The sequence below is a fragment of the Oreochromis niloticus genome, linkage group LG23 (assembly GCF_001858045.2).
Source record: "Oreochromis niloticus isolate F11D_XX linkage group LG23, O_niloticus_UMD_NMBU, whole genome shotgun sequence".
In the NCBI taxonomy this organism is placed as follows: Eukaryota; Metazoa; Chordata; class Actinopteri; order Cichliformes; family Cichlidae; genus Oreochromis; species Oreochromis niloticus.
This window is the reverse complement of record NC_031986.2, coordinates 7349636-7372003: the sequence shown is the minus strand read 5'-3', so window position 1 is coordinate 7372003 and position 22368 is coordinate 7349636. Positions and strand designations below refer to the sequence as shown.

General features: G+C 39.2%; 3 protein-coding genes across 3 annotated transcripts in view; 1 reads left to right on the top strand and 2 right to left on the bottom strand.

Annotated features, from left to right (window-relative positions):
* cfap221 (cilia and flagella associated protein 221) overlaps positions 1 to 17806 on the bottom strand; it is a 34353-nt gene extending 16547 nt beyond the window's left edge. The window contains exons 1-8 of the mRNA XM_025903241.1: positions 17727 to 17806; positions 8443 to 8643; positions 8199 to 8299; positions 6416 to 6502; positions 6199 to 6294; positions 5723 to 5823; positions 5438 to 5541; positions 450 to 609 (exon numbers count right to left, since the gene is read on the bottom strand). Coding sequence (XP_025759026.1) covers positions 450 to 609; positions 5438 to 5541; positions 5723 to 5823; positions 6199 to 6294; positions 6416 to 6502; positions 8199 to 8299; positions 8443 to 8572 — 779 coding nt within the window. The 5' untranslated portion in view covers positions 8573 to 8643; positions 17727 to 17806. The remainder of the gene's footprint in view (positions 1 to 449; positions 610 to 5437; positions 5542 to 5722; positions 5824 to 6198; positions 6295 to 6415; positions 6503 to 8198; positions 8300 to 8442; positions 8644 to 17726) is intronic.
* Positions 9403 to 18513, top strand: LOC100712082 (secretin receptor). Its single transcript, XM_005449994.4, has 13 exons — positions 9403 to 9624; positions 9726 to 9825; positions 10127 to 10237; positions 10662 to 10768; positions 12180 to 12289; positions 12385 to 12517; positions 12913 to 13066; positions 13154 to 13214; positions 13304 to 13373; positions 15396 to 15487; positions 17520 to 17658; positions 17742 to 17783; positions 17889 to 18513. The coding sequence occupies exons 1-13, from the start codon at positions 9556 to 9558 to the stop codon at positions 18072 to 18074; spliced, it is 1374 nt and encodes a 457-aa protein (XP_005450051.1). The 5' UTR covers positions 9403 to 9555; the 3' UTR covers positions 18075 to 18513.
* Positions 18514 to 19558: 1045 nt separating this feature from the next.
* LOC100692327 (acyl-CoA-binding protein) lies at positions 19559 to 21927 on the bottom strand. Its single transcript, XM_003440857.5, has 4 exons — positions 21790 to 21927; positions 21427 to 21544; positions 20072 to 20134; positions 19559 to 19971 (listed from the first exon to the last, which is right to left on the bottom strand). Exons 1-4 carry the CDS (start codon positions 21793 to 21795, stop codon positions 19898 to 19900), a joined length of 261 nt encoding a protein of 86 aa, XP_003440905.1. The 5' UTR covers positions 21796 to 21927; the 3' UTR covers positions 19559 to 19897.
* Positions 21928 to 22368: the final 441 nt, after the last annotated feature.

Here is a 22368-nt window from a genome sequence, read left to right as displayed (position 1 = left end):
GTTAGTTTTTGTCCCCACATATTTTGGGGGATGTTTTCACTCCCATGTGGTTCAGCGGTAAACTTACTCGCACAAGCTGAGAACTGTTTTTTATCATAAAACAGCAAACTTCACCAAGCTATCATTCAGGATGCCGGATGCTCGTGAAAACAATAAAGCACCAGTGGAAAGACTTAAATTTGTTACTTAGTGTACATTGATAGCGTAAATGAGATCCCAGTGTTTTTCAATTTGAGGTTGTATTTCAGCTGATGATTTCACAGCTGTTATGAGCAAAAGCACATAATAGGACAGTAAGACAGCAACTAAGAGTAATAGAGTAAAACATGACTGTGAAAGAAACAAAACACCGACAGATAAGTAAAACGGAAATTTTGATTAGTCGAATTGTTCATCTGTAAAAACATTCTAACACAACATTGTATTTCTAGTCAGTTGTGAAATTTTACCTGAGTGCTATGTGAGGTGCACAGCTCCCAGTGATGGTACACAGGTAAGGCTTGGTGTTGAACTGTGAAATGACCAGCTGGAAGGTGATTTGAGAAGTCTCAAACTGGAGTGGACAAAAGGTCACAGTTATCTTTGCCTCACCTTTGGCTGGTATCACACCTGGAAGAGGGAGAAAACAAACATTAATAATGGAGGTATGTGTTTGGCTAACCTAGATCAGTGATTTGCAGCCTCAGGTGACTGCATTAAGGCTTTCTACTGCAGAAAGCCAGCTACGTAACATACGAAAGGTCTTACAAGCAAAATAAGTGAACTTAACACTTGAACTTGTTACTTTTTTAGCTAAGAGCACTAGACAGTTAAATTGTTTTTTTAAAAAGACTTTCCAAAGCTTTCTGGATAAATAGTTAAAATTTGAATCTTCTTCTTTCAGCTGCTTCTCTCAGGGCTCGCCATAGCAGATCATCTGCCTCCATCTCACCCTGTCCTCGCGTTCTCCTTCACTACGTCCACGATCTTCTCTGTGGTCTTCCTCTTCTCCTCCTGCTTTGTCGTTCCATGTTCAGCATCTTTTGTCCACTATCCGCACATGTCCAAACCATCTGAGCCTTGCCTCTCCAACTGTGTCTCCAAAAAACACTCAACCTTAGCTGTCCCTCTCATGCTCTCATTTCTTTTCCTGTCCAGTCTGGTCACTTCCAGTGAAAATCCTTCATGAAACATCTTTAACTCTACCCCCTCCAGTTCACCCTCTTGCCTTTTTCTCAGTGCTGCCTTCTCTAAATCATACATCACAGCAGGTCTCACAACCAACTTGTAAATCTTTCCTTTTACTCTTGCTGTTAATAACCCCCAATATTTGTCTCCACCCACTCCACCAAGCCTGCACTCTCTTCTTCATCTCTCTTGTGCGCTTGCTTGGATGACTGACCCCAGATATTTAAACACAACTACATTTACTACCTCTGATCTCTGCAGGTTCACTGTTACACCTGTCTCCATCTCATTCCCAAACATCTAGACTGTCTTGCTTCTAATGACTTTCATTCCTCTTTTCTCCAGAGCATACCTCGATCTCTCCAGGTTCTCTTCCACCTGCTCCCTTCTCTCACTAAAGATCAGAATGTTGTCTGCAAACATCATAGTTCACGGAGACTCCTGCCTGACCTCATCTGTCAACCTGTCTATCACTACTGCAAACAAGAAGGAGCTCAGAGCTGATCCCTGATGAAATCCCACCTTGAGCCCAAATAGGGTGAAATGTGTTACAAAGGTTCTTCAGCCATCTGCCCACCGGATGGATAGAAAAAAACAGTCAAACAAACATGCATTTTCTCTTCCTGCGCACTTGCACTACAATCAGCTGATTTCAGTTCGTGTGCCGGAGGAGGAAAATAATGACGTCGTCTCTGGCGTGGATATGCTCATTACTTTTCTATTGGACAAAAGGACAGGTGCGAGATAGAATCAAACTTTAGGCTGGTTTTCAGCTTGCTTTGTACTTTCAGTTTTGTTTTGATATTCAAATATTAAAAGGAAGATTATGTGTTTCAGGTCATTTTACAGAGTAATGAGCAGTGTAACAAATTACTTTCTCCCGTGAGTAATTAAGTAACATACTGCATTACTTTTAAGAAGAGCAATATGTTCATTTATTTGAGTAACGACCAACACTGCTCCCCGCGCACCTCACCACGGCTGTTTATTTTCTTCATCTCCCTGACTATCCCACTTTTTCTTTGCCTGCCCCTTCCTCTCAATACTTTCCTGAAATAGTACAAATTTGATTATAAGGTTAAAACTGAAAACTATTTCTAAAATATATGTAAAAATATTCAATTCAGTTTCAATTCAGGTTTCTTTATATAGCTCCAAATCGCAATATTAGTTAATTCAAGGTGACAAAGCAAAACCCCGACAATCAAAGACTCCCTGTGAGCAAGCACTTGACGAGGTGGGAAGGAAAATAACCCTTTTAAAAGGAAGAAACCTCTAGCAGAATCAGGCTCACGGAGGGGCAGCATTCTGGTAGGGGGTGAGGGGAAGAAAAAGAGCATAGGGAGACAGGACAAAACACAGACTAAGGGAGAGAGACGGCTAAAATTTAGTGACGTGCTGCAGTGGTATATAAACATGTGGGATGTCAAAAGAGGTGAGTGGAAAATAAATGCTCAGTGCATCACACGAAGTCCCACAGGCAGTGCGAGTCCATAGCAGTACATCTAAGGAATGGCTCCAGTTACCCTGATCGAGCCCTAACTATCAGCTTTATCAGAAAACAACGTTTTGAGTCTAATAACAAAACAGAAACAAGAGTGTCTGTGAATGTGAGGAGCAGGATTCCAACAAGGATGCAATAAAATGAAGCCAACACAGGACAAATATTGTGTCTCGTTGGTGACAAATACAGTGACAAACATGGTCTTCTCTGCTTTTACAATAAACTGATAATAATAATAGTCCAGCCTAGAAGTAGTTTTTTAGGATCACTGGTTTGAGAGTTAAAAATTAATGAATAAACAATCCATCATAAGGGAAGAAATTATGAATTAAGGTTATTGTATTATGTATTATTGTTGTTGTTAATTAGCAGTGAAAACAATAAATGACTTTAAAAGTTCTGAATAAACAATCAGTACTGTAAGCTAAATACACCGGATAGAGTTTGAGAGGTAAACACAAGTGTTCCAGTCACATCACTTAATCAACTTTCATTTGTGTCACTGGTAACACCTGCGCTGACCTACTATTTAATGTCACAATGATTGCAGTGCATTACCATCCATGCTACCATCAGTTCAAATAAACATTCTGAAACATGATGAATGTGTCTGACTGACTACTGGGCTGATCAAAGAAGGCCTCGGTAATGACTTTACTATAAAAGAATAACAAATGACCAAAAAGATACTGTTGTGTTATACTACAAATGCTGAGCTCTGTTGAGAAGTGGACCTGTTTCTTGCGTAAACATACAGGAGAAAATACACAAAAGTATTTCCAAAATGAGAAACTCATTTGTTTCTCTCAGCTGTGATTCAGATCCAAGTGCTTTTTCACCCTGCGTTATGAAGCTTCCCAGATCATGAATGCTGATCATTCTGAGCGTGTGGAAGCAGAAGAAATCTTTCAAGTCCTGCAGTGACTTACTGCATGCACAACGTTGGGCTGAGGTTTTGAGGAAGTGCAGGACACTTGCTTTTTTTCTGCTGAGGCTTATCCTTAATCTATTAGGCTAAATATGATACTGTAATTCCCAACACTTTTATTTCCCGGTAAAACTCAGACATTTACCGCTGTTCATTAATTAGGGACACTTTTCACAGGGCAACGTAGAAAAAATCTAACAAAAGAAATATTTACATAGTCCATTCTCATGTTATTTACACAAAACCATGTTTGATAAATTATCCACAAGAAACCCACATTATGTGTTACGTCCACAAGAGGAGAAAAATTAAACAAAAGACATAGCTAGTTGTACATTTATTTCAGTATGAACGTCTCTTTGAAAAGTCTACCATTATTATGAAAATGGAGAATATTTGAGGCCGAATTAAACTCATCTAGGATACAGAATTATGGAACTTTGAATCTTCAATGTGTGTTTGAGACACAAGCTGCGAGTGTTAGCCTAGCTAATGTGTTTTATAATCACACTGTTACCCGTAACTTGTTTTTGTTTGTTCTTTATCATTATTGTTTACATTTGTTTTCATAAATGTAAACACCAGTGTACTACTATACAAACTGATAACTGTTTGGGTTCTGCTTTTATTTCCTAAAACCAAATTGTAATTTTACGACTGAACGTCAAAACAGACTTAAAATCGTTGCTTGTGTAACCCTCTGAGGTCTAAGTCGTTGTCAGTGATGACCCCAACCGTAAACCCCCAATTCTCTAAACTTGACCCCTAACCCTATCCTTAACTAATCTAAGGTCTTATGCCTAACCCCATCCCATATTAGTCGAAACACTCAAGGCTACCAGAGTCCATCACCGATGATGTGTTTCTAAAAAAGATCCTATTAATCAAAGCTCAACTCAAACACTAGTTCTCAGGTTAAAACCTTAAATCATTCATTCCTAACCCAACTAACCTAAACCTTAACCTAATCTAAGGTCGCCTAACCCCATCGGACATTCCCTGGTCTTCATTCCTCCCTCTTGTACTTGATGGCTGTTGGAACAAAGAACTATCGTGCAGCCTCCACTCCAAACCAGTGTGGTCGGGGAACTATTTCAACTAAGCTCATTTAGAGAAAACCTGACTCTAATCTCAGCCAATCAGCTTCTGTTTTGTTAAACCCAAACTGCACAGGCACCAAATCTCATACTTTCCTTCCCCACCTTTATCTGGTCTGGTCTCCTCTCTCCTCTTTCCAGCTCCCTTACCTCTGGGGGTCATTGTAGACAGAGGTGGGGACACAGGGTACATCTAATCTGGCATGGTTGTGCTCAGTGCAGTGGCACTTCCCACTTCTGATTCCTGTGATGTCTCCTTCCATACTTCCCCCCTTCATGTTTTTCACCCTCACACACAGTTAGGGTTACCAGCAATGATGACTTTGACCGCCGAGTGTTATGAGTAGCTAAACTCACCAAGAGAGAGTGCAATGAAAATAACTGTCATTTGGTTTTCTATCTTTCACTAGGACCAGTAACTTCAGAAGTCTGACTTGATTTTCTTCTGAAGGCTCACTTGAATTACCTGCAACTCCTCAGCTGCAGCTTTACAGTTGGGAAACATTTTATCTGAAGTCAGCAAGACTGTCTAAACACAGAATTTTCAGAACCTGCGAGAGCTTGCGTCACTGGGAGCAAGTCCCACAGACTTGCTCCTTCTGTGCCCAAGATGTGGTGCTTTACAGCCCATCAGTAAACGTTCAATAGATTGGAGCACTTATATGTTCTAATCTGAACATTCAGATTTTTGTGTTGTTAAAAAACCCAGACAACAACAGAAAACATTCAGTGAATGGTTACCTGTGAGGGGGTGGATGGAGAAGGACTCATGGGGCTGAATAATGTGCACTTGAAACTCAAAGCCAATGGGACAGCTACATCTCAGAGGAATAGCATGCCAAACACTAGCGACAAGGAAAGAAAGACAGAGATGATATTATTTTTTTATGACTTGACATCAATGGGTGAATGAAATCATGGCTGGCTGCATGGAAGAATACAAGGAGACAGGCAAGACCTCAGGCAGACGTGAGGTCAAAATAAACCAGTCCATCATAGAGACTAACATGGAGCACACACACACACCTTTGTCTGAGTGCTACAGCTGGTAGGTCGATATGAGTAGGGATGTGCAGGTCATCGATGACAGGGTAAGCATGAACTGGAATTAACAGGTTATCTTCCCCCTGAGAAAGGGTGTAGGCAGGTTGAATGAACAAAATCAAGAGAAAACATAAGAGAGATGATATGAAGTGTGAAAGAAGCACAGAGAAAAAAGAAAACAGTTCTCAGAGTAAAGATCGAGGTAGATAAGTTAAAGCAGGGAGTAAATCCTGCTTGTTTAAATGTTTGCTGAACTCCATAAGTAAGATAAGATGCATGTTACACCAGCTAGCTCCTGTGGGGAGTCACAGTGTAAATTCTGCGAAAATCAACTTCTCTTTAATGCCTTGGGTGGAACGATTTAAGCACAAAACAAACAGCATTAGCACACTGCAGCTGACTCCCTGCCAAACAGTAACAGAGTGCCCACAATGGCACAGAAACTGTTGGAACCTAACCTTACAGTGAACTCGAATGCAGTCATAGAAGTAACGCCACTCATCAGGACAGAATCCGACCTTCACCGTGTAGGCGAGACCTGGGATGAGTCGATACTGGAAGGAAAACAGATGGAACAAGACTGAATCATCAGAAACAACACTGATTGCACTCATGGCCAAGTGGAGTTATAATCTTATATTCAGGTCAGCAATTTGGAACGATGAAAAAAAATACCTTTTTGGTATAAGTTGTTTGGAAGTACTTGGTTTGGGTGGGAATTACATGAATATTCATAACTTCAGATGAGATGTTGATTAGTTTCTGATGGAGAGAAAGAGGAGAGGAAAAAAATCATTCATTCCACCTAAAATGTGCACTTGAGAAAGCCATTTCCATATTCCTGGTGCTTACAGTGCTCAACCATGCTCACAGGGTGTAAAATCAGTCCCCCATTCACTTTAAATTACCCTAATGGAAACCAAATGGGAGGGCTTGATGATGGGATAGGATTCTTACAATTATTTTAATGTTTTGTAAAGAAAATACAAATTGAATCTGTTTGTGTTTGAAGTTACTGTTTCTTTAAAATGCAATCAAGCACAAAATGTCTGTAATCAAAAAGAAACTTTAGAGCAAAAGTACTGACGATGTTTTAAAAATGATTTATTTGTGGAAAAAAGTTGATTCAAATCCAAAGGTTTCATTAGAAATATTTTGTTTCGTAATCAAAATCAAATCTAATGTTTTTGTTTTCAAACCAAAAATATTTGTCTGTGAATCCAAAAAAGTTTTGTTTGTACAAGTTTTCCTTTGAAATCGAAACATTTTGTTTGCTAATAAAGTTTTTCAATGTTTTTGAATGAGTTGGTTTTATTAGAAATCAAAACTTCCAAGTTTTAGTTTTCAAATAAAACATTTCTGACTCTGAATTTAAAAAAATTGTTAATGAATACAAATCTGTTGTTTACAAATCCAAAGGTTCTGTTTGCCAAAAATTTTTGTGTGTGAATCTAAAAGTTTAACTAGAAACCCCAGAATTTTATTTTGTAGTCTAAAGTTTTGTTTTTGCTTGTGAATCCAGTTAATTCAAACATTTTCCTTTGAAATCAAAGTTTTATTTATGAACCAAAAAATTTTGTTTGTAAATCCAAAAAATGTCTTTGAAATCTTTTTTTGTTTTTAAATCAAAAGGTTTTATTGATGAATCACAAACTTGTATTTGTCCCTGAGCTGGCAGCTTGGCGACATCCAATAAGTGGGAGAAATTTGATGGAAAATAAAAACGGGGATTGGAGAAAAGAGAAAAGCACTGCAGGCATATTTACACATAATTGCTACTTCAGTAATAGCCAGAATGCCTTTTTTGAACTAGTGTTTCAAATAGACTATTTGTCATCCTTTAGCTGCTAGACGTATTTTTGGCCTATTCAAATATAACAGACTGTCAAACAAATACAGTCTGCATTCATTTGGACCTAACATGCTCGCTGTTACTGAAACTGGTAATGATAAATCTCATATACTTCATATATTTCATTGTAGGTCCCCACTAATGATTCACATTATAATAACAGTCTTATTTTAGCTACAGTAAAACATTTGTGTTTGACTGCATAATAAGACACAAAGCAACTCCACATCTGCGGTGGGTGCCAAAATTGAGGTCTGGTTAGTGCTGACTGCAAAATTCAACAAAAACAACCAGAGGCCTTGACCCAACACCATCTCTATTGTCTGCCTGACACAGCTGCGGTAATTCTCCACAGTGGAGATCTGAGCACTATCTTCTCCATCACATCTATAGTGTGATCAGAGCATGACGGGGTTTTGTCTCCACAACCATTAACATTAAATTACCTGCTCAAATGAGGTGTCACATGTCACATTTATCAAGTACATTCCTATTACAATAACTCCAAAATAAAGAGACAAAAACCACATAACACCTGCCCTGTGATTTAGCTACATTATTTGCTTTTTAGAAAGTAGTAAGGGAAAACAGCAGGACTTTCCTCACCAGGATTTTTACATAATCCTTGCCGAGCTCAAAGCCACTGAAGTGAAGCTCAGAGGGCTCTGCTTGGATCAGGCTGTTGCTTTTCAGGTTAGCATAGATTTCTACAAAAAAAAATACATAAAGAAATAAACAGAAATCTCAACCTAAGTTGTCACTGTAAAAGCAAGTACTTGGTATCACTGCTTCCAGAAAGCTGCAATTATGAATTCTATCGAGGATTTCAGAGGTCATGGTTAATATGTACTTGACTCCAGCAGATGATTGGGGATGTTGCCTCTGCTCTGGGTCTCCTCCACCAGCTGGCTCAGAGGCAGAGATGCGCTCCTCCTCAGGGGCTCTGAGAGCGTCTGTGGCCCAGACAGAGCCACCTCCATCCTGGCAAAAGATGAGCCCTTGCTCCTCACGAGAGGGATGACAGACGGTCGGAGGACAGTCACTGAGACATCTGAAGGCATCATCAGAGGAAGGGTTATGAAAGAAACACGGCGATTATTTTTCTCTTTTCTTTTTTTATGTAAGCAAAATAGAGTTAATTTAATAAAGTCACTTTCTGTTAGACTCACTGTCGCATTCACTATAAAAGTGAGAAGTTACAAACTCACGTGCGACGCTAGGAATGCTAAAAATCGCAAATAACCCCTGTACTGTTGGCTATTAGTATGAATAATTCGAAATAACTTTAAAAGCGTCATATAAATAGTTTTGTTAAAGCCTCTTAAAAAAAACCCAGGACTTACTTATGTAACAGACAGGCGGCTGCGTTTATTTATTCAAATACAGCAGTCGTGTTTCGTGTATTTTCGTGACACGGGTATTTCGCTTCAACACTTTAGTGCTGTTGTCAAACCCGGCCGTTACCGTGGTGACCACCAAGCTCTGAGGGGGTGGGACAAATATCCTGATTCGTCGGCTGCCTGTGTCGTTACATCAAGTCAATCAATCCGATGTTAGGCGGGAAGCTAAACATTTTACTTTCAAAATAAAAGTCAAGCTTCAAGTTTACGTGCTGTTATTTGTTTGAATACGTTTATTACACAGTAGATCAATATATATATATTAATTAAAACTTAGATTTTCTATGGATATGTTGCTAAATATATTCGCAGATGTCCTGTTACTACGTTTAACAGTAAATAAATAAACACTTTGAAAGTCGCGAAGGACGTTTTCATTGTATTAGCGCGACCTTGATAAAAGCCCCTATCAAACTGTCCTGAGGCATACCCTGCGTGATTATCAAGCCCAAGAGGCGCATGTTTGATTTTCAGACTTCACGCACTTGCTGTATAGCAGCCATGCTGATTTTTCATTCTAATCATATACACACCCTGGGATTTGGACGCAAGTACACATTTTAATGGAGAAAATCAAGGTTTTTGACCTAATGATAAAACTTGGACTTATCTGGGTTTTACTTTTAGCACAGGTGAGGGAAAAGCGGCATGCTTGTTTAGTTTTTCTTTGTTTGTTTGTTTTAATCTATGATAAATCAGCAGAGCCTAATGTAATATTTTCTTTAAAAAACAGGCAAAATCGTCACCAGTCTGTCATCCTAATGTTCGCCTTATGAGAGAGGAAGAAAAGTGCATGAAAGATTTGCTACTTTCAACATCACACAAAACAGCTGGTAAGTCAATACGGTTTCTAAATTGTCTCTTTCCGCTATGTCGTGACATGTCAAGGACCGCTGCTTGGTGGAAAGTGCCATGAGGGAATACTAGTGATATCTGAAATTAATGAGATTTTTAAACTTTTTTTATTTTAACTCAACGGTATTTTATCGACACCTGCTGGTTACATAACATACTGCACCAAATATTAATCCTGACGTGGATTGCGTTTCATATTTTAAAATGTGGCTCCATTGTTTGTATGGAAAGAAAACCTACTATAAAATAGAAATATATATTTGTTTTTGATCTACTAAGAAAACAACAGCGTACACTGCAAGGGAATGTGGGACGACTTGAACTGCTGGCCACCGGCTTTTCTTGGGGAAACTGTTTCCCAACCTTGTCCAGAGTTTTTTAATTCAGGAGGTACTATGCAAACACACACACACCAGCACTCACTTGCACCTATTATTTATACTACATTGCACCTGTTAAATATTTGCCAGTAACCTCATTTGTTTTCATAAGGAAATTAAACACCTACTCCCTCTCAGGGTCTCTATCCAAACACTACGCCATAAAATACATGTGTACATAGGACACCGGGTAACATTTTAGTGGTAGGTTTACTCTGGGAGATAACTTTGATAAATTCTGAAGTGCCTGAAGAGGGAAATAAAAGGTTCTGCATTTCTTTTGGTAGATTATACAATAAACGCAGATGTCAGGTTCTTTTTTTTCTTTCTTTGTACACACAGGTTCCCAAAATAGCATACATATATATACATACATAGCAGTGCAGTTTGCACACCAAGACAAAACTCAAGTGTTATTTTATTGCTTTTCACAGGTAAAGTGCATCGCAACTGCACAAACAATGGCTGGACAGACCTGCTCATCCCACACGAAGATGCTTGTGGCTACTCTTTCAATGAAAGTCTCTCATTTCTTGGAGAGGTTGGTGTTTAGATAGACAGATAGATAGATAGCTAGATAGATAGCTAGATAGATAGATAGATAGATAGATAGATAGATGTCATCCATCGTGAACAGACAACTCCCTATCCCCTATCCCTACCTGTGACAGCGAAGAGGAAAAACTCCCTTTTAACAGGAAGTGACCTCCAGCAGAAACAGGCTCAGGTCTGAAGGAAAAAACAGTGCCTCATGGGAAGTCTTCTAAAAGCCAGTGCTTATCTCACTTGCTAAGTGATGATATAAACAGCTCTGCTTCCAGACCCAAGCATTTACTGCTTTGGATGAGGCTCCTGTCATTTTAATGTGCTTCAGAGCTTTTGTTCTTTGTTTTGAAATAGACAGATGGCTGTAACATTTTTCAGTGTCATTTTTGACACTTTTATGAGCATGAGGGCCACAAATTTAATACAGACCATGCACAAACATTAACGACTAAGCTTGTGTTGTGGATGGAGTTATGCAGGTATTTTCATGGCTAAGGTGATACCTATTTTTAGTGTCTTCTTCCTGATATATGATGGTGTTTGTCTTTGCTAACCGCGGAACCTAACCTAGTAATATGCTGATATAGCACTAAAGCTAGCTCATGATAGCAGATCATTGCCAATGCCAACTAGCCCAAATGAACTTACCCTTAAAACAGTACTCAGTTTTACTTTTCCATTTTGCTTATGTTCAAAGTCACAGTATTGCTGTACATTTTTGGTTTATTTAGAAATGCTAGCTACAGAACATTCTAGCTAGCTAATTTACCGCTAACTTCTAATTCTGCTCAAACTTGTAAATCTGCCTTTTCATGGCCTCCTTGATACTATGTCTTTTTGTTTTTGTATTTTAAACCACTAAATGCTGATTTATTAATTATTCAAGCATAAAAAAAGCCACCTAACTCAAGGGATAACCCATTTAAAATTGTATCTTTAGACACTTTGTTACTGTCTGTCACAGATGCACATCATTTGTTCCCACTTCTAGTGTTAAATCTATGAAAAAAGGCTGGAGTATCGGACAAACAAAAGTACCTACAGTAGATGAACAGTATCTGACCACTTAAAGAAATTACAAGAAAGCTTGCCTAAGAGAGTTCAGGATCTTTTGAAGAATAATGGCGGTCATATCAAATTTTGACTTTCAAGCTCTCTAGAATCATATAATCCGTTTTTGCCTTGCATACTGCATTTCCGTGCATTGTAGTACATTTCAATAAATCACTGTGGTTATTTCCATTTAACTAGCCAAATATAAAGACATGAACCTTTGCACAGAATACATGCAGTTAAATAAGACAAATTATGAGTGTATTCTTAGTTTCCGTTATTATATCATGCTGCATTCTCATATCCTGCTGCTTAGGAAAATAATTTAATACCGTTGTCTATTCTTGATTCAGTCCTCAGACAGCCACTTGTATTTCTCCTATGTGAAGACAATGTACACAGTTGGATACACAATTTCCCTCATCTCTCTCATCATTGCCATCACCATATTCTGTGTGTTTAGGTGAGCAACATCTTGGCCTGAATAACTGTCAACCCTATGCTTAAAGACGATGAATAGTTCCTAACCTCGAATTGTCCGTGTTTATATTTCTTCAGGAAACTTCATTGTACCAGGAACTACATTCACATTCAACTGTTCATTTCCTTCAGCCTGAGAGCCATCTTCATCTTCATCCGAGATGCTCTGCTCTTTACAGATGAAGAGATTTATCACTGTGACCACTATCCGGTAGCGATGGACCAGCGATTGTTTGATGAAACCCAAGTTCTGAGGCTTAATAGGATTAAAAATGTGTTACTGTTTTGTCATTTCTTCTCAGTTAAACTGATCCAAGAAGTTCTTGGCTTATCTTACCTTAGCATAAATGTTGGCGGTAAAGGCAAAAGAAAGGATGTGGTAATATGCTCTTTTGGCAGCGAGTAGAAATCTTCAGGAGTTATTTTGGTACTGAGGTTGTGATGTAAACAGCATGGACTCACTGAATTCTAGCATAGGCATCGTTTTAGCACAGCCAAAAGGAGACTTGTTGATTTTGTTCTAGAACTAAAACGAAAACTATTTTTGATAACTTGGAATAACAATAAGCCTAACTCAAGTTCTTTTGTGTAATCGTGGTGAGGCAGGCGCCGTGTAAGGTCGTGCTGATGTTTTCCAACTACTCCATCCTTGCAAACTACAGCTGGCTGCTGGTGGAGGGCCACTTCCTGTACACCCTTGTTAACCGCTCCTTCTTCTCCCTGAAGAAACATCTGGCCTGGTACATCGTCCTCAGCTGGGGTAAGAAGAACCGTCTTTACCTTGTGGTGTCTCCTTTCCTAAAACTTTTCCTCAGATCTATAGACACTGATTTATTTCATCACACAGGTTTGCCACTGATTGTGATCATCTCCTGGGGGTGTGCAAAATATTTTTATGAAGATGAAGGGTAAGGTCTGTTTCTCTCAATCTTGCAGTTATGATATTATCATGTCATATATTATTATTTGACAGTTTTTTCTCATTCTCTTTTCAAAGATGTTGGGAAACCAGGAGGCATGAATGGATTTGGTGGATACTTCGAGTGCCAGTTCTTCTAACTATATCTGTAAAACTTTGGTTTTCTGTTGTACTTACATTTCATTCTTATTTGAAAGATTATTTTTAAACATTCCACATTTTGAACATTTTTTGGATTGACAGATGTACGTATCATGTGTAAGCTGAAGCTAGCAGCAAATTAACTTAGCTTACCACTTAGCTAACCACATGAAGTGAAAATGATGGTCTGTAACCACCTGGCAACCACCAGTCATGAGGGGAAAATGAGTGTTCTTATTTATAGTTGGCAAAAGTACAGATATTCTTTACTTAAGTAGAAGTAAAGATAGTAAAAGTACTGACTCAACTTCTTTACTCAAGTAAAAGTGAAAAAGTACAGCCTCTGAAATGTACTTAAAGTAAAATCAGCTCCCTAAAGGACAATTCTACCATCTATTTTTAGGCAAAGGTAACTATATGCTATATTACTATTATATTGCCTCCACACCTAAACAGAAAAAAAAACAGTCAGGGGTTACAGTGAGATTCAGCAAGTGGGGGGAACCCTGAGATCTGCTGTAGTGGCTCAGTGTAAAGAAAAAATCTCTAATGTGAGCTCCCGTAGATTTTCTTTGCGTACAGGCTGTGATCAGCTGACCTGCTGGTCACTCTTTTCTATATATTCACCAGAGTTCTGCAAGCTAGCCTCTTTAACCTCCATACATGGTGACAGTTTGCCTTCTAAGTACGATTTTCACCTTCCAAGATCTATTGGCTGGCATAACTTGTAATTTGAAGGTGAATATTCTCCATTTTATGATTTGCATTGCACTTTTTCAACTCGCATATTTACCTAGCTAGCAGTTAATAAGAATTTAAAGACAAACATGAAAAACTACAGACCACAGTGAGAACCTCCTAGCACCCAAAGTTGCACTTTTACAAGTTACAAGTACGTCTACTCAACTAGGACTTAGGGAGTAAACATTTAAAACTACATTCAACAGTGGCAACCAGTGTTGGGAAGGTTACTTTTAAAATGTATTCCACTACAGATTACAAAATACATGTCCTAAAATGTATTTTGTAACGTATTCCGTTACGTTACTCATTGAGAGTAACGTATTCTGAATACTTTGGATTACTTATCATGCTTTTTACAACTACATGAATGTACTATTGCTGTGTGATTTATTACTATTACTGAAGGTTACTCGCCATACCAATACCAACTAGATTTTTAAATCTTAATATAAAATGAGTAACAGTAGGGTGGACATTAGGTAAGGCTGCACTTTTTGCTCTCGTATAGAAAACTATTCCGCGTATATATAAAACAGGTCCGCGGCTCTGAACCGTAGTAAAGGGACCTCTGGCTAATACAGTGGGTTCCATGTCGGGCTCGTACCTGAAAACTAGCTTTACTTTGTTGTCTGGGTCAACTTTGCTAGTGAGAGACAGAGAGAGGCGTTGAAAGGCTGCTCCAACGGAACTTATTGTTTCGGAGGAAAACACGAACACAGTGCAGTCGAGTCTTTATAGCTTACTTACAACTGGGCTACACTGCACATGAGGCTACATTCTTTAGGGCTATGCCTGTAACACTCTGCCTATTGTTTTCATATTAAATCATTTTTTGAACAATAATTTTTAAAAATATTTCGGCACGTCATTATGCGGGCTGCAGGTAGAGGTGACATGGATTGAGACACAGGCTTTAGAGCCTCTTAATGCGTGTTTTGTTTGGGTTTCCACCGGCGTGGAATTACCAAAAATAGAGAGGGCATAGCCGAACATATGAAACAGGAAAAGACCGCTGTGTAATCCATTTATTTCAACAAAGTAACTGTATTCTGAATACCACCTTTTTAAATGGTAACTGTAATGGAATACAGTTACTCATATTTTTTATTTTAAATACGTAACGCGTGAACCACTGCCACCCAGTTGGGAAATACGCATTTTTCTCTAGAAACCGTTGATTGTATCATGTCCAATATGGTGGCCAACTCTGGAGCAAAGTCTACTTGAGAAGGGACTAGAAGCACAGAAGGAGAAACAATCATTTGCACTGCTTTTATCATTTCAGATGAACCTCATCTTTTTCATGGGGATTTTGAGGATACTGGTGAGCAAACTCAGAATGCCAGATGCACAGAGAAACGAATTAAGCCAGTATAAGTGAGTAGTGCATACAGGGTAATGTTTGCTGTTATACTTCTATGATATACTCATACTGATGGAGCTATACTTATACTAATATGTTCACCTAAAGGTAATTTTGTAAACTCACAAGTTCAAAAAGAGTTTAAAACCCTAAAACCTGTGATAAAACAACGGTTTCATTGTGTTGAAGAAATATCAACTGAAGTTTAACCAGAGCTCAGTCACACTGCTCTGTGCCATAACATGGGGCAAGTCAATGCAAACTCTATTCAGCCAGGCAAGTCAGGGATGTCAACTCATTTTGCATGGTTTAACCTGTGAAACTCCCCGTTCTGTCAGTGTAAAGAACTTTACTTACACGTTTAAATCCTGAAATATTTCAATATAAGAAAAAGAAGTGTGTCTACATGCTTTACATGCTTTACATGCTTTAGCAAACGAAAGAAATCTGTCAGCACAGCTCTTTGGGCTTAAAATGTACGAAATAAATATGCAAAATTACAGAAACATTTCTGGCAGCTCATTTCCCACAAAGACTGCCCTGTAATTATAAAAGTGGAAGTTTTTGTTAATTCACAGAAAATGCTTTTTTTAAACTGTGGACCCATTGTAAAACCCCCCCCAAAAAACACAAATCTCTGTGGTAGATAGAAAAACATCTGTCATTTAATTGTTATGTCTTACGTAATCGTGTTGGTGTAGTAGGATGACGACGGGGAGGTCTTTATCAGTCATCATCAAAAAATACAGTTAAAAGTCTAAAATTGTATGCCTTCCATCATATTTTTCAAAGCTGTCAAGCAGGCCGGACTGGACCCTTTACCAGGCTTTTTCTGGCCCCAGGCCTTATGTTTGACACCCTTGATGTAGATTAACATATTCAGCATAATAAGTCCCCTAAGGTGTCTGGGGTTTAAAAAATATATCATTCTGAATATACATCAACAGTAAAAATATATATATATATTTTTCCAAAGCTGTCCAGTGGGCAGGATTGGAGTCTTTGCTTGGCCAATTTTAGCCCCCTGGGCCTTATGTTTGATACATCTAAGAGACTCTTAAATGTGATTCCTCCTGAGGAATAGGGGCAGGGCTAAAAAGAAACAAAGTTACACAGCAATGCACATCCAAAAACATTTCCATAGACTTAACAATGAAACTGTTGGCCCCTGTTAAAAATTTTGTTCCAGTTTGTGGAGGGTCATTACAAAAAGTACCTTTAAGGCTAATCACACAGAGCTATATGAGCAAGTGCTTGGCGAAAGTGGGAAGAAAAAACTTCCTTTTAACAGGAAGAAACTGCCAGCAGAACTAGGCACAGGGAGTGGCAGCCATCTGCCATCATTTGGGGGTGAGGGGAGGAAGAGAGGACAAAGACAAACTGTGGAGTAGAGATGCAGCACCACCCCTTCCCCTCCTTGTTCTCGTGTTTCAGCACAACAATGCCCGTCTCCACGCTGCCAGAGTAAAGTAGGCCTTTCTGGATCAGGACTCGGAGCACATCCAGACACTTCCTTAGTTAGCAATTAGTCCTGGTATGTTTGCTACTGAACATGAGCCTGTGACAGGCTGGGTCAATGTCCCAGAGGCAGCCGCAACCAATGACCAGCCGGACACTGAACTCAGTCCCACAAGAACAGATCCAGACACTTGTGCAGTCCAAACACAGATGGGTGACTGCATCCAGGGAAAACTATACCATGTAGTACATATTTTGACTAGTAAAAAGTTAGTTTTTAATAGTTTTCTTAACCATTTCTAACCCTAAGCTTCCAATAAACTTTCCAAGCACTCTCACGTGGATTGAAATCCTACTTTTCTTTAATCTAGCAGGTACCAAAAAGAATGAGATGATGACAGATTTTCAAACATGTCTGTCCTCGAGTTCCAGTTTTCTTTTGTTGTCCCAGCACCTGTCACCCTTTCAGCTGGATGTGCATGCAATTTTCTAGTTTAAGTGCTGTCAGTGCAAAAATATCACATCACAGACACGAATGGGTTGTTTTTACTGTCACTCAAACAAAAATGCTGATTTCTCCTGCCCCAGGAGGCTGATCAAGTCCACGTTTTTTCTGGTGGCTCTGTTTGGCGTGCATTACATCTTGTTCGTGTTCTTGCCCGTTGAAGTCAGCAGCTCTATGTTTAAGATCTGGACCTTTGTAGAGCTAGCTCTGTCATCCACTCAGGTAAACCAGGTGACACCCTGACCATTTCGCTCAATTCAATGACAAATGTAACCACATGATCAGCTGACCTTTCTCTCTTGAAGGGCTTTGTGGTCGCTGTCCTCTACTGCTTTGTGAACGGAGAGGTGAGAAGTCTTCTGCTTTTACAATAAACAGATTCAGAGGAAAGTTTGGAACATGCGGACCAACGTGCGTGTGTTGGGGGCGGGGTCTGTCATGTGTGTATTCAGGTGCAGCATGAATTTCAGAGACGGTGGAGGAGGTGGAAGCTGACTCAGCACCTGCCCACCAGACGCAGCCAGCGTCACGGCTCCATCAGCCACAGCGGGACTCCTCACACCCAGGTTTCCCTGCTGCCCTGCTCTCCAGGCAGCCTGTCGACAAGTGGGCTCCCCGTGGACACCGTGGAGATGTGACTCAAGCTGGGATCGGCTCATTTTCTCGCTCGTCTCATCCATAGCATGAAGGACTCTCACTTAGTGCCGACAGTCGACAGCTTGGCTGCTTAAAACAGCATCGGACGCTTTGTTTGGAGATTTAAAGTACTGACAGGAAGATTTTAGGAGTCGGTGAACAAAAAGCTACTTTCTCTAATCACTTTATGCAAAATGTAGCTACCCTCTGTTACCCTGGCAACCTGTCCAGGGTGTACGTTTAATAAGCTCTTTTTAAAAAAATGGATGTAACATTGTAACTAAGCTTTAATTTTACTGTGTTGAAATGTTTTATGTTTTTAATTTTTTTGTCCTACCCCCCATTTCCTAATACAGGTTTTGCCTTTTGCAAGGTGACAGCGCTAAATCAGTGTTTGCTCCTAATGACTCGCCTGGTTAAATAAAGCTTACATCAGCTCACTCCCAGAGTTCTGTTTTTGCATTTAGTTTTACTTCATTTTGACTTTTTTCAATTTGCTTTCAGTTCATTTCCAGATTGGATTTTTATTGCAAGACTCCACATCCACACCCTGATCAGACAATTTGTGGTACAATCTTCTACCAAACCAACAGTTGCTAAAACTAAGGCTAGTTCCCTCCAGTAGTTTTGATTTCAGTGCTCCAAGTTGAAAAATATTTTAAGTTCACTATACATTGTTTAAAAATAAAATTTCCAGTTTGATTTTACTTAACTCAAACGCTTTTAATGCCTATTTTTAGTTCAGTTTCAGTTAACTATAATAACTTTGATCACAGCACCATCTTGTGGCACAGAGTGAGTATTTCAGAAGAGTGCAACATACTGCAGATGACCACGATTCGATGAGGAATGAATGTGAGGAAGCATTTAAATTTCAAAATGACATGTTGTACGAAGGGCTTTAAGCAGAAAGCAGTATATAAGAGCAAGTCCATTTACCATGTTGATTGCTGTAGTTATTTTAGTAACATTTTAATCAATTTCTTAAAGACAGGAAATTAGAAAGAGGGAATTGTCAAAACAGAGTTAAAGGCATCCTGATTTTGTCCTTAGCATAGCTGAAGCTCCAGAGGAGTATGTCCTACAGCTCCCATAACAGCACTCAGCACTATCTTTTCAAATAAACAGTCTGGATTTTTAAAAAACAAATTTTTTAAAACTAATTCAGTTTGATGACCATGCTGACATTGCAGTATGTTTTATTCTATGGAGCAGCAGTGGCACCTCAGGCCGCTGCTTTAGCCACACATCTACTGCCCTCAACCACACAAGAGCGCTTCTTTCTTGCCCTCTGACTCAAGACGTCAGCTGAGATTAAGCACCACCACCCGTGATGTGTTCCAGAGCTGAAGGAAGCTCGGGGTGAGATTATTAGATGAAGCCAGACTGAACACAGATCAGCCATCTGTGGCAAACGTGCAAGGCTGATGGCAAGGAAGGAGTTTCCCGAAGACAACAGAAACAGATTTTATTTATTTTTTTGAAATATTATTCAAAAGTCTTTATTTTTCAGACATTTTACAAAACACTTATTTGCTGTCTTGATAGGAGGCAAGAAGCCCAGTACTGCATTCATGTCTATCCTCAGTATGAAGCTAGAACAAGCTGGTTTAGTTTAGTATGAAGTGGTACCAGGTGGGGTCTCCAAAAAGGACGGTTTACGTGCATTTAACCAAAGCCTGCTCAGTGGTTCAGTAGAACTCATAAAACAGAAACCAGAACGCTTCCAGTCCCATTTTGTTGCCAACAAGAACAAATACGGTTCCAATAAGGATGGCTTATCCCTGTCAACCATCTGAATGCACACAGTCATGAAACACACACTCTAGATTCCATATTTCTCCTTGAGTTCCTCCACCAAAGTGACATATTTGACCATTGCTTCCTCTTTGGACAGACCTGTCGATCAGGAAACAGACACAGAGGAGAAAGTAGTTTGTTACTGCACGAAATATGTGACATTGCTGAGATTTGTTTTCAAAGGCTTCATATCTCCGACCTTTTCTTGCATTCCATGCATCCCACTTTGCTTTTCCTGTAAAGTCAAGGAACCCTGGACGCTCTGTGAAAAAAGTAACCGTGAGTTAATCACATGGAAAATATCTTTTTTGATGCTTTAATAATAAAAGTGATATATGGAAACAAATTGCAGAGGCTCCACAATTCAATTCGATTCAGTTTCAAATATATATATGTATCGCCAAATCACAAGAACATTCGCTTCAGGCACTTTATATTGTAAAGTATAGACACCACAATGTTAGAGAGAAACCTCAACAATCAAACAAACATCTGTGAGTTAGCAGCTGGAGACAGTGGGCAGGAAAAACTCCCATTTAACAGGAAGAAACCTCCAACAGAACCAGGCTCGGGGCGGGGCCATCTGCTGTGACTGGTTGTGGGATAAGGGGAGAGAAACAGGACAAAAAGACAAAAAACAAAACAAAAACCCCCTCACACATTACGAGATAAATATGGACTATTTTGAACAGGAAATCATGCAAAGCTACTTTAATTTTTAGTTCAATAACAAACAAAGAAAGAATATATAATATGTCAAATTCGTCTTTACATCGAAGACCACATGTCAGTGAAAAGACGTGTAACTACACATTTAATCCCTGAGATATCCTAATATAAGATAAGGAAAAGCAATTTCAAAGGATCAGCTCAGTTTTTCCTACATGATAAATGCATAAAATGTACAGGAAAACATTCTAGTACTCACTGCACTGACTGTCCCAAAGGTTAAAACAAAGATTTTGTTAATTGATATATTTTTTCCTTTTTTTTTTCTGAAGAACTGGAGTATTCCTTTCATTTAATTGTTTATCTACTATTTAACTACTTTTGTAGTATGAATAGCTGTGTGTGTGTGTGTGTGTGTGTGTGTGTGTTTGGGGGGGGGGGGGTCTTTATCAGCAAGAAGAGTTCTAAAACTTATTTTTTAAAAATACAGTTTAAAGTCTAAAAATTACCCTTGCCCTATGCCCTAGATCATATTTGCCAAAGCTGTCCAGTAGGCCATATTGTAGTCTTCGAATGGCCAATTCTGGCCCCCGGGCCCCTATGTTTGACAACACTGATGGGGATTAAAATAATCAGCATAATAAGCCCTTTAAGGTATCAGGGGTTTAAAGATATATATATCGTTTGGGATATACATCAAAAGTTTAAATTAAAAAAAAAAAAACTTCAAATCTTTGTGGGAATTTATTCAGCAAATCAAGCAGAACTCGTCAAACCTGATTTTTCTCAGTACCACCCGTCTCCGCTTTCGCACATGCACAGGCAGTTACCTTTAGTGGCTCCATAACGTCAAACACACACACACGCTACAGTCACGCTACTCACCTGTGTTAATATCACCGACTGTAGCTTGCTTATATAAGCCGTACAGATCTCCCATTTCTTGCTGGTTCGGTTTCTGCTTCAGAACCTTCACCTCCTCTACCGCTTTGTGAAAGGCCTCCTAGTTAGGACAAGTCACAGCATATCCTCAGATCATATCCACTCGCCCATCTCAGTGCTTATAACAAGGAACGAGTTTAGACTTAACGCCTAGTTACAACTACAAGAACCTGTCGAGCTAAACGCTCTGGTTCCTGCCTTGTGATTTATACGTAAGTCAACATTACAGAGAATCGCTTAGAAACAATGTTAATATTTTAGATAAGATTCCAGGAAAGTTTTAAATACTAAAGAGGTCATACTTACAGTCATGACTGCAGTGAAACTCGGGCACACCTTTGCTCCTGTTCAAAGGCCGTGCTCGCCCAACTCGCTGCAGTTGTCTCAGCTGTGCTGTGATTTGTTGAGAAAGGAAGTGGGAGGGTTTATGTTTTTTGGGGGGGGCGGGGGGCCGTTCGTTGCATTTTGGTATTGACTGGATACCAAGTAAATACAGTTACTGTTGCCGGTTCAGATATCAATTCCGATACTTTTAACCTATAAAGGCAGTTTACAGTCATTATTTATGAGATTCATCATCATCAATTTGCAAATTCTAGACACTTTTTAATGACCACTAGATCACTGTGATTTTTACTTTCCTCAATAACTAGTTGGTAAAACATACCTTTAAGCTTTTCGTGTGTTTTGAAATTTGGTGACCTGGAATGTAAACATGTCTGTCTCTGATGCACTTAAATATAAATAAAGTAGACATGACAAAGTATTGATTGTCATTTCATAGTGTGTTGCGTGTATTTTGATCTCCAAAACCAATTTTTTTTAACAGATATCAGTGGACAACATGCTGATCTTGAAGCATAGAAACAAAATATCAATCAGATA

Coding starts and splice junctions, on each gene's coding strand:
- LOC100712082 (XM_005449994.4), top strand. CDS start 9,556: ATGGAGAAAATCAAGGTTTTTGACCTAATGATAAAACTTGGACTTATC. Junction 12,290..12,384: donor ACCATATTCTGTGTGTTTAG/GTGAGCAACATC, acceptor ATATTTCTTCAG/GAAACTTCATTGTACCAGGA. Junction 12,518..12,912: donor ATCACTGTGACCACTATCCG/GTAGCGATGGAC, acceptor GTGGTGAGGCAG/GCGCCGTGTAAGGTCGTGCT.
- LOC100692327 (XM_003440857.5), bottom strand. Junction 20,135..21,426: donor AGTCGGTGATATTAACACAG/GTGAGTAGCGTG, acceptor CTTTTTTCACAG/AGCGTCCAGGGTTCCTTGAC. Junction 19,972..20,071: donor TGCATGGAATGCAAGAAAAG/GTCGGAGATATG, acceptor CCTGATCGACAG/GTCTGTCCAAAGAGGAAGCA.